At 42.0% G+C, this 17,107-nt stretch overlaps 1 protein-coding gene across 2 annotated transcripts in view; it reads right to left on the bottom strand.

Annotated features, from left to right (window-relative positions):
- The window catches only part of DCX (doublecortin), a 175,790-nt gene that overhangs the window by 126,152 nt on the left and 32,531 nt on the right, over window positions 1-17,107 (bottom strand). For both annotated transcript variants that reach the window (XM_082264393.1, XM_082264394.1), the window contains exon 3: window positions 5,170-5,510. In XM_082264393.1, coding sequence (XP_082120519.1) covers window positions 5,170-5,510 — 341 coding nt within the window. The remainder of the gene's footprint in view (window positions 1-5,169; window positions 5,511-17,107) is intronic.

Genomic DNA, 17,107 nt, shown 5'->3' with positions numbered 1-17,107 from the left:
TTTCATTCCTAATCTGGCAGCACTAGGACAAGTAAAAGTAATTCATTTATACAATCATTTGATGGCATGAGCATCTCTACATGATTGTAGCCTTTTTATTTTGTAATTTACACTAAATCTTTATTGTAATGGTTGGCTGCACATTTTATTAGGAAGTGATGGAGCATGAGGGCATAAAAATGAAAAGTCTTCAGGTTTACCTGGATTTATGAGGTCATTCCTGTGACCCCACTAAATACAAATTACCCTTTTGTCTGGTAGCTTACTACACCATGTCTGCCAGAAGACAGAAACTAATGTCACCATTATGTGAAGTGAGTGCAGCTTTGTTAAACATACAACTAATATAATAGCGGGTACCACAACATTATGTCATTCTATAAACTTGTAGGCAGGTTGCCTACTGTAAGTCAGTCAGTTCTGGCTGCTCTAGCTGGAGGAAAAGAAGATAATATTTTTACTGCCTCCCTCGGGCTAAGTTTGCAGGTTTTTTGGGGTCCAGCCTCCCATCCTGTGTGATATGAAAGGGAGAGGGGGGATTGGAGTCACAGCTGAAGAGAGACGAAGAGGGCAGCTGGGACTTGTAGTCTGCCCCAAGGAACACTGACTCATTGGGACACCATTATTAAGGACACTGCCATTCTGGACTTACCATTTATGTACTTTTCCTATGCAGGTATGTTGGGGCAGCCACACATAGGGTTTGTAAGTAGAAAGACTTTTGGTTGTTACCCTGTTACATTAAGTTCCAACAGTAAAGTTATTTCAACCACTTTGAGCCTGGTCTAAAGTTATTCAAAGAGGTGCCTGTTGGGTTCTGGCTTATCCCAAATAACCTGTATCTGTAAAGCACTATGGGCTGTAAGCAATATAACTACAATAGGTTAACTTGGCAAGACAAGGAAGAGAAGGTTGTTTTCATGGGTAACCTAAGGGAAGAACATGCTACAAGCAACCAGTCGTTAGGTGTGGTATCTGGTTGGATGACAGGTCCTCCGGTAGGGAGGCATTCAGTAGTCTGGCTCCCTTCTAATGCAAAACATACAAGCACAGTGTGTAACAACATGGGACAAACCACCTGTCAGAGGAACGCTGCACTTCAACACTACACAAAGCGCGGCTCATCTCTAGGTTGCTGAACTGCCCTAATGTTTGACTTTTCACATGACTGCAGTTCCCGCCTGGTCCAGGGCATTGATGAGCATTCTCTGCGTAAAGTATACCTTCATGGGCATGGGCGCTGTAAGACCCTGCCCACAAACCAGGGCACAAACCAGTATAAACCAAAGACATGCCTGTGAAATCTCTAAAGAAGACACAAACTATCAAACCTTTACATATAGAAAAGTGTCACTGAGTGAGAGTTACTGTATCAGTTCACCCACCTTTAACCAATAGCATATAGAGTAAAAAAATGTATGTAAATCCTAACTATAAACATACTGTATATGTTACCTTTTGTCATGTTTAAAACACCACTGAAAGTTAAAGGTACCTGTAACATTACCTCTTGATCCTGAAAGGAATCATTGAGCTTTCAAGTTCTTGTACTCTCTGCCTGTGCTGCACGTTTATCAGCACTGCTCTCAGTTCTCTCTGTGGAGTACAGAACACTTCCCCCTATGTTATGGAGGAGATGGAGAGATGTTTTATATTCCTCTCCTGTGGTGACAACGCTGCTCCTCTTAAGGTATAGTAGGCTCAGTGAGCATTGTCGCCCTAGGACTGGAAATGCATTACTATCAGGATCATTGGGTGGAAAAGGGAAAGAAAGGAATTCAGATACCACATCTAAGGACTGGTAAACTGCAATATATTAAATTTGTGTTCTTGGGTTTAGTTATGCTTTAACCAGTTCCCGACCAACCGCCGCCTTTTTACTGCAGCAGGGTTGCTTGTACAGGGAAAATGACGTAGATCTATGTCGATTGCCTGGAAGGAGCTAGGGGGACGAGCGCGTGCCCCCACACCGATCGTCAGCGAAGAAGCCAATGCGTGTGTCACTGCAGCAGGGTGGCTTGTACAGGCAAAATTACCCCGATCGTCAGCAGGGAAGCCGATGCGTGTGTCACCTGCGATCGCTCCCCGCAGAGAGAGAAGGATGGTCGGCTGTTGTAAACACAGCCGACCGTCCTTCTCCCTGAAATGATCACAGAGCTCATGTGATCCTTCTATATAGGATCACATGTCTCTGTGGTCATCTCAGAAGCCACGCCCCCCCACAGTTAGAATCACTCCCCTAGGGTCAAATTTAAGCCCTTGATCACATATACTGTTAACCCATTCCATGCCAGTGTCATTATTACAGTAGCAATGCATATTTTTAGCACTGATTCCTGTAGTAATGTCACTGGTACCCCCAAAAGTGTCAAAAATGTCAGCTAGGGGTCCAATCTGTCCGCCGCAATGTTGCAGTCCCGCAAAAAAATCGCAGATGGCCGCCATTAATAGTAAAAAAAAAATGACATAAATCTTTCCCGTAGTTAGTAGACGCGATAACTTTTGCGCAAACCAATCAAAATACGCTTATTGCAATTTTTTTTTTTTGTTTACCAAAAATATGTAGCAGAAAACAAATTGGCCTGCAATGTTAAAATGTTTTGATTTTTAAATTTTTTTTGGGTATGTTATATAGCAGAAAGTGAAAAATATTGTTTTTTTTTTTTTCAAAATTGTCGCTCTTTTTTTGTTTATAACACAAAAAATAAAAATTGCCTAATGCATAGAATGCATTAAGATAAAAATAAAAACCTTCTGGCTTTACAACCACTTTAAGGCTGAATATACTGTATAAGGGCGATATAAGAAGCAATTCAAATGCCGGCAAACGATATGTTGAAAACAAAAAAAAAGCCGGGCAGCGCTGAGAGGCAGAGGGGGATGGGCCTGGGCGAGCAGAAGGAAGGATGAGTGGTTGCTGTCATAGGAAGTCCTGCCTCCTATGATAGACAGCACAGTGGCCCAATGCCGGGACGCAGGACCTGTGACGTCTATCATAGGCGCCGGGACGTCAGATGATAGCAGCCGCTCATCCTCGCTTCTCCTCCGCCCGGCCCGCCCCCTCTGCCTCAGCACTGCCCGGCTTTTTTTTTTAAATATATCGCCGTTCTGTGCTGTGCAATGGCGTGTATATGTAGTTTGCAATGGCGGGGCGAGGCAAGGCTGCATTGGGGACACTGTGCTGGCGAGGCTGCATTGGGGACACAGTGCTGGCGAGGCTGCATTGGGGACACTGTGCTGGCGAGGCTGCTTTGGGGACCCTGCGCTGGCGAGGCTGCATTGGGGACATTGCGCTGGCGAGGCTGCATTGGGGACACTGTGCTGGCGAGGCTGCTTTGGGGACACTGCGGTGGCCAGGGACACTGCGCTGGCGAGGCTGCATTAGGGACACTGCGCTGGCGAGGCTGCATTGGGGACACTGCGCTGGCGAGGCTGCTTTGGAGACACTGCGCTGGCGAGGCTGCATTGGGGACACTGCACTGGGGAGGCTGCTTTGGGGACACTGCGCTGGCGAGGCTGCTTTGGGGACACTGCGCTGGCGAGGCTGCATTGATGGACACTGCACTGGCAAGACTGCATTGATGGACACTGCGCTGGTGAGGCTGCATTTATGGACACTACTCTGATGAGGCTGCATTTATGGACACTGCGCTGGTGAGGCTGCATTCACGGGCACCGGTAAGACTGTATTGATTAAAGAAAAATAGTTCTAAGTTCAATGCTGTTTATTAAAAATGTAAGCTTTTTTCTGGAAATGTCCCTCCTAAATTTGAGGTGCGTGTTATACGCCGGTGCGTGTTATACGCCGATATATAAGGTACTTAATAAGATCGAAATCTAAATTCAACACTGCGTAACAATTGTTTCAAAAATCTTTCACAAACATCGGAAGCAAAACACAAACAGCTCAGTGCAGCTACATATTCTTCTGTTCAGCACAATTCTAAGCAGACGCTTCATTTTAATGGTAACATTTAGAGACCTTTTACGCAGTGTGCAAGCACCGGTGATGTCTCCGGCTGCTACTATAGTAAATATCTCCTAAATGGTGCACCTTTAGGAGATATTTACTGTACTTACAGGCAGTGGCGGCCCATCCATTAGGGGCACAGGGGCGCCGCCCCCCCTATTCATGCGTCTGGCCCCCTAATCTACATGCAGGGCAGCCGATGCATGGATTCCAATGGGGGATTTATTTATTTTTTTGAAGCACGTTATTAGAGCCAGAGGCTCTAATAAGCTTCAAAAAAGGGTGAGCTCGGGGTGCAGAGCACTGCACCCTGAGCCCACCCACTTGTGTGACAATAGCGAATTAATATTCGCTATTGTCACACGTATTCTCCTCCTGGCCATTTAGGAAGCGGTTCCTGAGACCTGTTTCCTGATTGGCCGAAAAGAGAAGCCATCCTATTGGTGAAGGAGGAGGAGAAGAAGAAGGAAACTCAGGGGAAGCCCGACCAACAAAGGGGGACATGGAGGAAACGGAGGGGGAAGATACCGCCTCCTCCACATGTCAGTCCAGGGGCAGCCCAGGGTTATTGAGTGGGCGACCAGGGGGTATGCTGTGCAGTGTGGGCTGGAGCTTGTGTGGTCCGTGGTCAGGTCCGTCTGCTGCCACCCCGACCCATGGAGCACCAGCTGTCACTGCTTACAGGTAAGCTTTATCTTAGGTTTACCTATCGGTACAAGTAAACGAGGTAGGCTTTACTACCACTTTTAGCAAAATGCCAGACAAAAAGCTACAAATTCACAGTTTAAGTACTTATATGTTCACTATTTTACATGCCAAATGTTTTCTTCAATACTCTACAGCCTTGTCTGAATCTTGCGATTTACACATATTTCTAAGACAATCAGCATCCTGTATCACCTCTTCTTTTCCTATCTGACAATGAACCAGGATCTTCATCTCGGTCCGGTTAGTAGGAAGGTGATTCAAGAAGCAGAAAAGCTACATCAGCAAGCAGCAGAGTTTCTTATTCAAGCTGTCAAGCATAGAATATGTGTGTAAATCCCAAGACTAGCTGAAGAAATTTACAAATCCTTAGGCAATAAAACACAAAAACATTTATATAAACCATGTACTTAGCTCTTTACATAGAGTTTCAATTTAAAGTTTACATATAGTTCTTATAGACCATCACGTTTAGTTTTCAAATATGAGCTTACCTGTTTCCCATCCAAGGTGTAGAGCTTCTTCACCACTCCTGTCTCCAGTTTAATAGCATCAGTGATATCAGTGAGTACTTGCTCGAATGAATGGGCCGTCTTTTTATTAAGGAGAACACGTACAGCCTTCCTTGGTTTTACCCCGCTCCGAATGATAGTTACCAGCTTGGGTCGGACAAAGTCCTTGTTCTCCCTGGACTGGCCATTATTGCTGCTGCCAAGTGATTGTGGAGACTTCAGAGCTGAGGATGTCTTCACATTTACAGACCAGTTCGGATTGACATTCTTAGTGTATTCCAGTTTCTTGAAAAAGTTGTCGGATGAACAAACATAGCTTTCACCTACAAGACATGACACATACCAAACGTATTTAAATAGATAAACTTTGCTTTTGACACTCTCATGAGCAGCTAAAATGTTCATCAGTTGTACAGGAGTTTTTGTGTCCACTTCACTAGAATTCCTCTCTAAAGTGAACCTAGCAACATATATATTTTTTTCATGTTAATGTGGAACTAAAGTGTATTTTTAAAAATGCTTTATTTCACATTGGATACAGTAGGGAATAGATAAAAAAAAAGGTTTTTTTTTTGCTATCTATGTCTTGTTCAGGAAATTTCCCTTTGCTTTTTTGTACTGTAGACACCACAGAAGGCAAAAAATCTCTCAACATGGGGAATGTCCTCCTTTAGACAGTTATCTCTTGAATAAGTTTCCTAAATTGGAAGATCTTCGCTGTATTGTTTTTCTGGTGGCAGCTCAAAATTTTAGATTTTCAATCATGCTATGTTCCAGAGCCAATGGTCACTAGGATAAACATAGAGGGTGACTCTCCACAATGGGGTCACAGGCAGCAATAGATACAGATAACTAAGATTGTAAAAAAACAAGGGTGTACTGTACATTTTACATAGAGCGTGTATAACATGTGCAGGATCATAGATGTGCAAATATTGGGGAAAAAATCATGGATAGGTTCATGGCTAAGCGCCATGAATTAACGTGAAAAGGGATAAATGCAACATAAAGCTAACAGTATTATCCTACCTGAAGCCACCACCTCTCCCTTAATTTTACTTTATAGACCTTAAATTTCATAAAACTGTAGCAGAATTTCCAGGCATTGGGCCTGATGTAAGTCTGCCATTGTTACCGGTAACACTTCTGACACATTTAAATTGAAAACTCAAGTGTGAGAGCTGAGACAATGACCATTATGGCATCTTTGGTTTGTTTTGTTTATTTTGTGATGGGAATGGAAGAAGGGAATGAGTGGGATACTCCTCTGGCTCAATTAGGTTTAACTGGGACACTTTGTAGGAAAAATGCCTGTTAGCGCTGTACTGACGCCAGCTGAATGCCGACCAATGCTTCCTGGCGCTTGAAAATACTGTCTTGCTGAAATGTGCTGAAACTTTGACTTTAACTCCTTGGTTGACTCAGAAGATCCAGGACTGTAGTAACTCTTGACTCTTTCACTCTGTCTAGCACAAAAGTCCTGCAAATGGCTCCCTCCAGTCCTTCACTGACTGAGGTAGCTCCTTGTAACTGCTTGTGCTGCTGCAACCCTTAACACTGTACACTTGACTCTTCAGGGCCCAACTGCTGGTGCCCCCTCTACACTTCCAGGGTCCTCTCACTAGGCACCCTCTTGACACTAGCTGGCTCCTGGATCCCTGGGACCTTCACCGGGGTGTTCCCCTTTAAACTAGGCAGTCCCTCAGGGGCAATTCACAGTACTCATGAACTTGGCATGCTTTCCTGTAACTGAACCCCTCTATCTCCACTGGTCCTCGGCAAACCGGATCCTCTCTGCAACTCAGCTCAGCTCTCTCTCTGGACTCTCAGGCAGCAACCCGAGACACCCGTTCCTTCTGACAGGAGGAGAGAGAGCCGTACCCTCCCTCCTGGGGCTCTGCTTCCCCCCAAAGATGCTGCGTCATGCGTTCAGACTCAGACTTATACCCACTCCCAGAATCCTGTGCGGCAGAGTCTGCCTTTCTGGGGTAGATACAGGCCTAAATGTGCCACTGATTGGGTTTCCTCCACTGCTCAATGAGAACCCTTCCCATGAAGCCAGTGGGGAGACTCCCCAACCTCAATAGCAACACCTGGGAGACATGAAAGCCCAGCTGAAAATAATGGCCCTGCTGTTAGGCTGCCAAGGCCCATTATACTTTGCCTAGCACCTACCTTGTAGGGTGCTACACAACCTACTACTGACCCTTCTTGGGTATTTCAGTCATGTAACCGCCCCATCCCTCTGTAGGGATCCACTGCCCTCTACTGTTAGCTGCTATTATCACACTGTAATGTAAAATTATATATGTCACTTTTTGACTTGGGGGTTGTTGGAAAAAGATCCTGTAAGGAGGAAGTAGAGAAAAATGTCCTGTCCATGCTACTAACACTAAATCAGAAGAAACAGTTATTGCCAGATAACTAGGACTGCATTCAAGATTGGTTGAACATGAGGGTATCCTCATCATCGCAGATCTTGTCTTCAGGACTCCAACACAAAGACAGATGCAGCATTATTCTCAGAGACCCCTGCAATGGGACTTTACTGCAACATTCATCTGGAGGTATCTCTATTAATACAAATATATAACTAGGTATATGTGCACAATTCCACCAGGACTCGTATCAAGTCCTTTGTTGATAATATATGTTTGTACATTGAGTGTATGTCCTGTTTTTAATCTCTTCTTATATAAAGCTTGTATTATTTCCATACTGGTGTGCATATATATGCTTGTAGTTAATATTATATGCTGGTTGTGGTAATTCCTCTGCTTCCAATTACTTTGATTGGATTACTGGGTAATTTTCCCAGGAAGTGAATCCCCTCTGTTCACAGATGGCCCTGTGCTGGGTGGAGGCTCTGTCAACTATATTATGAATCCCACTCTTCCACTTAGAGAAGGTTATGGTTTTCTTATTTACCTACAAGTTAAGTGAAATATTCTGTATGTAGAAGGCCATTTGTCATGGCCCCACAAAATAGGGGTACACCTCCTTTTTAGGAAAGTCCAACACCCTAGCTTTGTTAGGTATACTATATCTCTCATGTGTCTGGGTGTGAGTTACATCATCTCACAAGAAGTTGAACCCCGGGTGAAGTGATGGAGTAATTCAGGATATTACAGCTGATGCATTTCTAGACGATTGGTTTAGCAGGTAAGTTTGTGATAATGTGCAAACCTAAACATTCCAGGTATTTCATTCTTACAGAAATCACAATGCCCCCTAGCAATGCTTTCACCTGCTTTCCTCTGCAGAAAGAATGAATCACCTTTGTTCAGTCATCACTAGAGTCAGCATCTACTTTCTGGGAAGCCGGTTCGGAGATAACACAGTCATGTTAAATCCTGATGCCTGTGCAGTTTTTGGCTGTTTTCGTCAGTCTACAGATTTTAGGTCACCTGATTGGAGCTAAAGGACTGTTTTTTAATTAAAAAAAATAGAGTTTCTTTTTAGGCTATATTCACACTATTGTGGTTTCCCAGCAGCCATGTTTGCATGGATACAACAGCCTATTCATTTGAATGGGCTGCGGTACCTGCTGGAAAATAGTCCCTACACTTTTTCTAAAATCACAGCTGCTGGAAAAATACATAGTTCTATGTGTTTCCCAGTACAGGAAATGGTGCTGCAGTTTTAAATACGTAGTGGGCATGAAGAATTAACAGCAGCACATTCATTTGTGCGCTAACAGCAGCATGTTTTTGCTGTGGGTGCAGCAGTCCGACACCCCACATAGATGTGAACAAAATATGTGTTACAAAAGAGCACATCACAGGCAGTACGTAAAACAATAATAACAATCATAATAATAGCTTAAAGTGGTTTTAAAAGCTCAAGTATTTTTACCTTCTATGCATGAAGGTAAAATGCCTTCTCTGGGCTGCTGTTTGTTATTTTAATTTTTTTTTTTTAATGAACCTTAATGTCACTTTAAAGTCGAGGTCTAGACAAGTTTACATGCATTTATATTTACTATTTTACCGACTAAAGCTTTTGTTTTTTTTTACAGCCAGTGAAAGAGCTTTACTGCCTATCTCTCTCCCTTCCCCTCTTTCTTACTTTGTCCTCCAGCAGAACCTGTCATTAGCCATAGTGCAAGGTCCTTTGTGCTTTTAAGTGGGTTCACACTGGTGTGCAGAAGTTTGGCTGCAGAGCCGGTGTATCCACATTTTACCGCATCTTACCAGCCATTTTAGCTGCAGTCCCACAGATTTCTATTAGATTGCACGTTTTTGCTGTATTTTCCGAAACCGCACCAAAAGTCCATGCATGTTTAGTGCACTTTCAGAAAACATGGCAAAAAAGCGCAACCTAATAGAAATCTTTGGGACTGTGTCTAAAACCTTGGTTAAAATGAAGCAAAATTGCAGATACACCAGCACTGTGGGCAGACTGCAGCACACGATTGTGAACCCAAAGGCTTGTTCACCCTTGCAGCAGGCACTGCCACTCAAAAGGGATCCATTCTCAAGTCACACAGAGGCATTTATAGTCATAAGTTCAACTGAGTGCCAAGCGCATTTCCCTGTACTTAGCAGGATTCATAGATAACCCAGTCAACCTCACCCCATTTGTTATTCTTTATCTGTTCAATAAGATTATAAACATGGCTTTATAATGTACTGTATATCCATTTTTTTAATATATGAGTAAAACACAGTTTTATTAGCCATCATATAACATGTGGTTTTATTGGGATCATTTAAATAAACCCTTTATTCATAATTTTGAATTAATACTATGTGCAGTGCTAGAGAAAGTATATCTTATAATGTGATTATTGGCTTTTCACCTTAAAAATGTATTTATGTCCATTATATAATAACATCTTAGGTGAATTGTGACCTTTAAAATGTGAAGGCAAAAATGACATGAAAAGATCTTGAATATCTAAAAATTCCAGTGATTAGAAAAAAAACAGGCATTCTGCATACAACCGTTGAATAAAGGCAGTGTAAGTTAAACCTGCGGTTACCATGGAAACAATGCAATCTCTAAACAGTAGACCACATTATTTGCCTTACAAATATGCCTGCAGCAACTCAACAGGGTTAAAGTACCTGCTATTCAATTTTTTTAAAATCCTAGTTTTTATAATAGGGAACATCTGAAAAAAAATGATTTTACAGATTGAGGCAACTATTGAGGTCTTAAACCGCCTTTAACCTGAGGCTGTGTTAATAAGCCATGGCCACCATGCGTATGCTTATTTTATACTGCTACTTGAAGCAAGGAAGGAACTAAAACTGCTTATAAGATTAACATTGCTTGCCAGTCCCTCTAAACACATCTCATACCCATCCATTTTAATTTATTTCAGCTTCTAGTCTCAATGGGATTTGCAAATTAATTGGAGCGGTTTTAGTCTTGCTGAAAAGCAGCACATGCTTATCTAAACAGCCCCCTCATTCCAGCAGCCTGTATCCTATTCATGGACCCTGCGCTACAGAACTGTCATGAAATTCCACCGCAGCTATAAATATGTATGCTAAAAAATTCCGTTTTATACCCTCCCTAACATTGCGACCTGCAGCAATTTCCTTTTTAATTTATTCCATTTTTTTAAGATCAATAACTAAGCTGTATAGAACTTGAGCAAGAATGTATTTGTAATTATAATTGGAAACAATTAATAGAAAACGCTGCTAATTAGACTGACTAGAAATGCCACGTACAGCCTTAATTTATTAAAGAGATAAATGTAAACGTATTACAAAAACACAGTAAGGTCTTCTCGCCTGCATGACTCATTTCCATGCCAAATCCAAAAGCCATAAGGTTTACATCTCATTTCAGAATAGTGAGCAGAGCATGCAAATCATACCTTTTTTTGTTTCTAGGGTCAGAAATGCTGGTTTATTGTACAGATACTATTCCAAACTGCATAGCCCTGTTTCAGCTTAGGCTCCATGTACACGGGACGCAGGAAATGGCCGTTTAGGAGCAGTTGGGCGTTTTTTTCAGAAGCCCCTGAACCCATCTACATTTTATCTTATCTGTCCATGTACACCAGGTCGTTTACAGTCATTTGCAGGCAGTTGCGTTCAGGGACTGTTTTTAGAACGCAATTATTTGCGTTTGAACGTGTGTTTCCTGGCGTTTCAAACGCACAAACGCGTCCGAACGCGTCCGAACGCGATGACCCGCGTTTAGCGTTCGCGTTTTTGCATTTTAAAGGGGAATCATTTTTTTAAACCTCTAGGAACGGTTCTAAACGCAAACGCCCGCAAACGCCCGCTAAACGCAGGTACAAACGCGACCGAACGGACGTTTCAAACGTCCTAAAAAAAAACAATGGTTTCTACAGTGTATGGCTTATAGATCTCCATGATAGTACAAACAGTTTATAGTAAGGTGGGTGCCTTTTTGCTTCCTTTCAGCCCACCTGACAGTAGAGTGTCTGTATGTACCATTATAACAAAAAACAAGAGACTTTGTCAAAAATTGTTAAATATGGCATTGGGTAGAAAGTGCCCTGTATATCATATCATGTCCACAACGGGCAGATACTGTAGATCTGTCAAAGCAGCGGGGCTGGTGATTCATCTGCTGGCTCACACAGCCATGCCAGAGCTGAGTTATTGGCCGCTAGTAATCCTTCAAAGACCCATACCCACATTAGTAAATAATGAGTCAGCACTGGTAGGGCTGTGTAAGGCGGCAGATGAGTTGCACAGCCCTGCATCTGAGTGATTTATCTGCTGGCTGGTGGGAGAAGTTCCAATCTCTCCACCCCATTCTTATCATACCATGAAACTAATTCAGTACATGAAATGGAAAAAAAAAAAAACTTTATTCTATGGGCTTCAGGAGACAATGAATAACTACAATTGTCAGTAATGGAGCACGACAATGAATGGAAATGGCAAATTTGAGATGCGCTGGATTTCAGCACGTCAGAATGGATCAGAACAAAGCCAAGTGCTACATGCATTTGGTTCCCTGCGGGATTTAAGATAGATTTAAAAGTTGTGGTGATACTTCTGTTTTAAACTTTCTCAGCAGAAGATTGTAAAATTCTAGCAGTATCATACATTCAATTCAGACAGCTAAGCAGGGCAGGGGGTTATCTAACTGTGGTTTAGCATGTCTAACAACCTGGTTGTAAGCCTGACACAAAGTGCTATACATTGGGTATCCTCCACATTGCTACATTGAGTCTTTTATTCTTGGTGAGATACTCCCCAAGGGTACTGCGTGTTAGGAGGAATCCTGGCATGCACATTTTCTTTTTTTACAAGATTGAGACTGATTGTAGTAGACAGACCTTCCTAGTCTGCTTGAAGGCCTTTGAGTACATAGCTGCAATTGTTAAACAAGTTTAAATATATATAACTAAATCTGAAGATGATTTTGATTTTCTCAACGCATGTGTGCTTTCTTAAAGTGGACCCTTTGGTAACTTTTCTGCCTCAATAGTTTCCAATCCTGACATGTCACATAATACAACAACAGAACTGTTAAAGAAAAAACAATACGACTTATCATTACCAAGCAATCCCCTAGCTCTGGTCACGTGACTTTGCCTGTGCTGAGACGTCCATTAGGCCTCATTCACACAGTTGATTAGGGTCATACACAGCCAATAATCAGCATATTTCTGTAGTGGGAATCACAGGTGATTGCGATCAGCCGTGTCCAGGAAACCTGTACAAATCAATGATAGGCTGACAAGTGCTGTAGTTGTTGGCATGTAACTTCACATTGAGCAGTTACATGCTATTAGGAACAGATGAATGGCCCTGGAAGCAAAATGTCCCCAGACAGCCATGGCCGTCAGCCTGTCACTGATTTGTACAGGTCTCCTGGTCACAGGTGATCGCAAGCACCTGTATCCCCCCCATGATTATTGGCAATATATGACCATAATCAAATAATAATAAATAATAAAATGGTAATTGTCCAATTTAAGAAACATGATACCATTTGTGCTTCTTTGAGACCAGCAACACCAGAATTTGCTTAACAAACTTCATTATAATAGAATTAATCTGCAATGCGTCCCTCGAAATGATTGTAAATTATTGCAGACTGTGTGAATTCACATATTTGAAAGGCAAAGATGGAATTTCCCTAAAAAACAAGAGAGCTGCACTAATGGTGCCCTGCTTAACATCGGCAGGAAAAGGTTAAACAGATTGACCATTTCCTGCCCAATAACATAAACTGTGATCCTTGTAAAAGGCATAGGACTGCATTGTCATGTAAAAGCTGCACCACCTGCCATTACAATGCGAAATCTGCCTCTGTGTAGTAGGCAGGGCAGCCTTCCAGGCAAAGCGATGCTGAGCTGCCAAGTCAGCACAGAAAGGGACAGATGGCCTTATGGTATGACAGCACAGAGGACTCCACACTGTGAAACTAATAAGTAATTACATGCTTTAGCTTATATGGCCATCAAACTATCTCAGGTTAACAGATGCACCAGTACAAAAACCTAGATTTATTATTCTACTGAAATACTAGAATCAAATATGCCTAAAAATATTTTTTTGGTTGATACATTTTCTAATCAGCATTATCATTAAAGACAAATGGCTTAATTTTTCAAAACATAAACATTTTAAAATGTTTAAAGGCTTTCCTTCCTTCTTTTCTGCCTGTGCAGTATTCATACCTTGTATTACAAAAAGACTTCATGCACTGGATGCTTTTAACACTGCTATTAGGGGTGTCTGGCTTTTTATTTTTTTCTGCCTTTCAATGCCCCTGCATGTTGGATCATGTGTTGATGCACATAGGCGTTTAAAGGCAGAAAAAAAAACACAGCCAGAGCGTCCAGGAGCAGCAGCATTTTGTAAGATAAAAACTCTTGACGCATGTAAATGCATCTAAATGTGGGTTAATGCTAGGCACATTAAACTCTTAAACTAAAAATAAATGATTATTAAAAATTATTTAAATTATTAAACAATTATTATTATTAAATTAATTAAATTATAATTAAAATATTATTAATAAAAAATAAAAAATGAATAACATTTATTAAAATGATTAAACAAATTGTTAAAAATTAAATTATTAAAAATAAATGATTATTCTGGCTAATGAGATGAATTAGCGCCAAAACGCTTACACACGCTTACAAGTGCAAGAATTTCTTTTTTTTCCAAAACCCTGCTGCCAAGAGGAAAAGTGTCTTGGAGAAATGGACAAACGCTCTGTGTGCATGACGCCTTGAAGTGTTACTAAACCCACAACAGTAAAATCAGTCTGTACCTAAGGGGTTAATCCCCTGGATTGTGTAAAAAGGCTGTTTGATCCTTTAATATCGAAAATATAGGTAAGTTGTGATTTTGTAAATACCCCCAGAAGTAATTACACATATATTCTATAAAAGACCAATTTTTTTGTTAATATCAATAGGACAAAAAATACACAAAGACATTGTTTTTTAAAAAACAACCCGGCTCTTAGTCACATATCACATGTGTGTATTTTATCACAATAGTCTGGAGAAGCTTCCTAGGGTTTTCCACTGAAGGTGGCCCAGATACATTCCCAATACCAGTGTTTGAGCCATTGTGTGCAACTTCTTTTTCCTTTTTCTCTATCTGCAGTCTCAGCCCAGGTGGGACGAACGTCAGCTGCTGTACCAGGGGCATTCCAGCAGATTCGGTGGACTCAATAAATCAGCAGACTACAGCCATCTCATTCACTCGCTGTACAGAGTGCTGACTTTGACTGTTCTCCAAAGAGTCACTAGAAACCCAGTTATCAGCCACCAATATATCTCTTTGAACACTGTATATACACACCTTACACCTGGAACACTAAGAGGATTACAACTAGTCAGAACCAACTACCTTTCTTTAAATGTCTCACACTGTGCTACAATCAGGAATCCTTTGTTCTCTGAGCTCCAACTGCTGGTGAAGATAATAGCAGGGCCTTGCATTCTGAACACTGCTATTCTATTGCTCTTAAAGGGGACATGCTACTGGTATCTAGATTACCTCATGTCTCATTAGGACACAGGTATTATAGGCCAACCTGGGGGTTATCTTTAGTAGCAATTAATATTATTTATTTATTAAGAGATCCATTTGCTTATTATCTTATATTGTGTATATTGGTGTTATTTACTTGATACTGGTAATGGTTATTCCACTGTTTTCTTAAGTATTATTTCAACTGAGTCCTGGCAATTTATCTAGGGCCTGGTTGACTAATGCCCTTCTAAGACTTCCTTTTTGAGCAAGTAAATCTGAAAGAGTTATATGGAATCTGCATTGTGTCAGTGTGTCATTTAAAGGTATATACAACATGTCTGAACCTAGAGTGTCAGAAGGGCTGACATTTACAAGCAACCCCCTTGGGGGCAGTGCTACATTAAAGTAAAAAAAAACAAAAAAACAAACATGTTATACTTACCTGCTCTTTGCAGTGGTTTTGCAAAGAGCAGCCCCAATCCACCTCTACTTGTGTGTCCTGCCAGGACTCCTGGCCTCTCCCTTCTGCCAAATGCCCCCAGAGAAAAAAGCTTGCTGTGGGGGCATCCAAGTAGGCTCACTACTGAGCTGATGCTCTGCGTGTCTAATACCACATAAAACCGTGGGTCTGCCCTGCCCCTCTATCTACTCATTGGCTCACTGTCTCTGAATGACAGTAGGGGGAGCCAGGAGGGAGAGTCCCCAGAGAGCCAAGGCTTTTGTGCACAACACTGAATTACTATGGTGCTCAGGTAAGCATGGGGGGGGGGGGGGCTGCTGCATACATGAGGTTTTTTTACCTAAGTAAAAACCTAGGTAAAAAATCTTGTGTCTTTAGAACCACTTTAATCTTGCCTTGGAAATGTATTAAAGTAGTATTTAACCCAAAAGAAAGCATTTATCATATTGCAGCTTACCAATTCTGACATGTGATGGCTGCATTTGTTTTTTTTTTTTTTTTTACTCTTGCACATGTATCAATTACAGGGATGAGGAAAACCATTTAACACTGGTAGGGGTAACTACAATGGTCAGCTTGTATTTGTATCACTGTCCCCACAGGGACATAGAGTGATGACTTCTTGGGTCTCATCTGATTACCTGCAGACAGTCACTATGGGACAGTTCACTCATCCATCCTAACTCCCAGTTGCTCCTTACTCAATAAAGAGTACAGGGGATTTGGTTTTATATTTATTGTGGAACTTTGAGGGGAGAAGGGAATAGTGGGATTCTCCAACTTGAACTATTCACAGTAGATAAGAACAACTCTCACTTTGCCTCACCAGGTTATTTGTGGAAGCAGACACACTGCTTTGACCATACTGCCACTTCTATGGAAGAATTAAGTCTTCTTGCTCTCTATAGCAACTACATTATCTTAAGGACACTCTCTAGCATCCCCTTGAGTGACACCTGTCCACTGACTCTTCTAGCAGAAAGGGTGGTCCTCACAGGACAGCCCCCTCAACACAGATCTGTAGGCAATGTAGGCAGAAGCAGATCCTTTCCAGTGTCTCCCTTCCAGTCAGCTCTGCAGGACATCTGGGTTCAGCTCCTCTCTGACTCTCAGGCCCTCAGGTCGACCACCTGAGGCCACATGGCAGCTTTTACAGAGGAGGGGCAGCCGGCCCCTCCCTCAAGGACCCCACTCTCCAGCTTAATGGCCCCGAGCAAATGTGCCCTTGGCATTTATACAGTATCCCAGCATGCACCAAGGCTCTTTCCTCTGCCAATCACCAGGGCTGTAGTAAATGCCTTTGCACTCATTTGTCAGGTTTCCTCCCACTGTCCAATATGCCTCCCTATTGGACCTGTGTGAAACACTTCAGACAAGGTGAGCTTCACCTGAGCACCGAGCACCATGAGACCAATAAAAAGATTTACCTGGAAATCTCTCTGGTAAGTAGAAAGACCCAAAAACTATACTGTCTCTTCTAGGAGGATGCTACATCATTATTTATGTAAGTCCTTTATCC

The sequence above is a fragment of the Pelophylax lessonae genome, assembly GCF_965119305.1.
Source record: "Pelophylax lessonae genome assembly, chromosome: 7".
Classification (NCBI taxonomy): Eukaryota; Metazoa; Chordata; class Amphibia; order Anura; family Ranidae; genus Pelophylax; species Pelophylax lessonae.
Note: the sequence above shows the minus strand (reverse complement) of the source record. Positions and strands in the feature narration are given on the sequence as shown.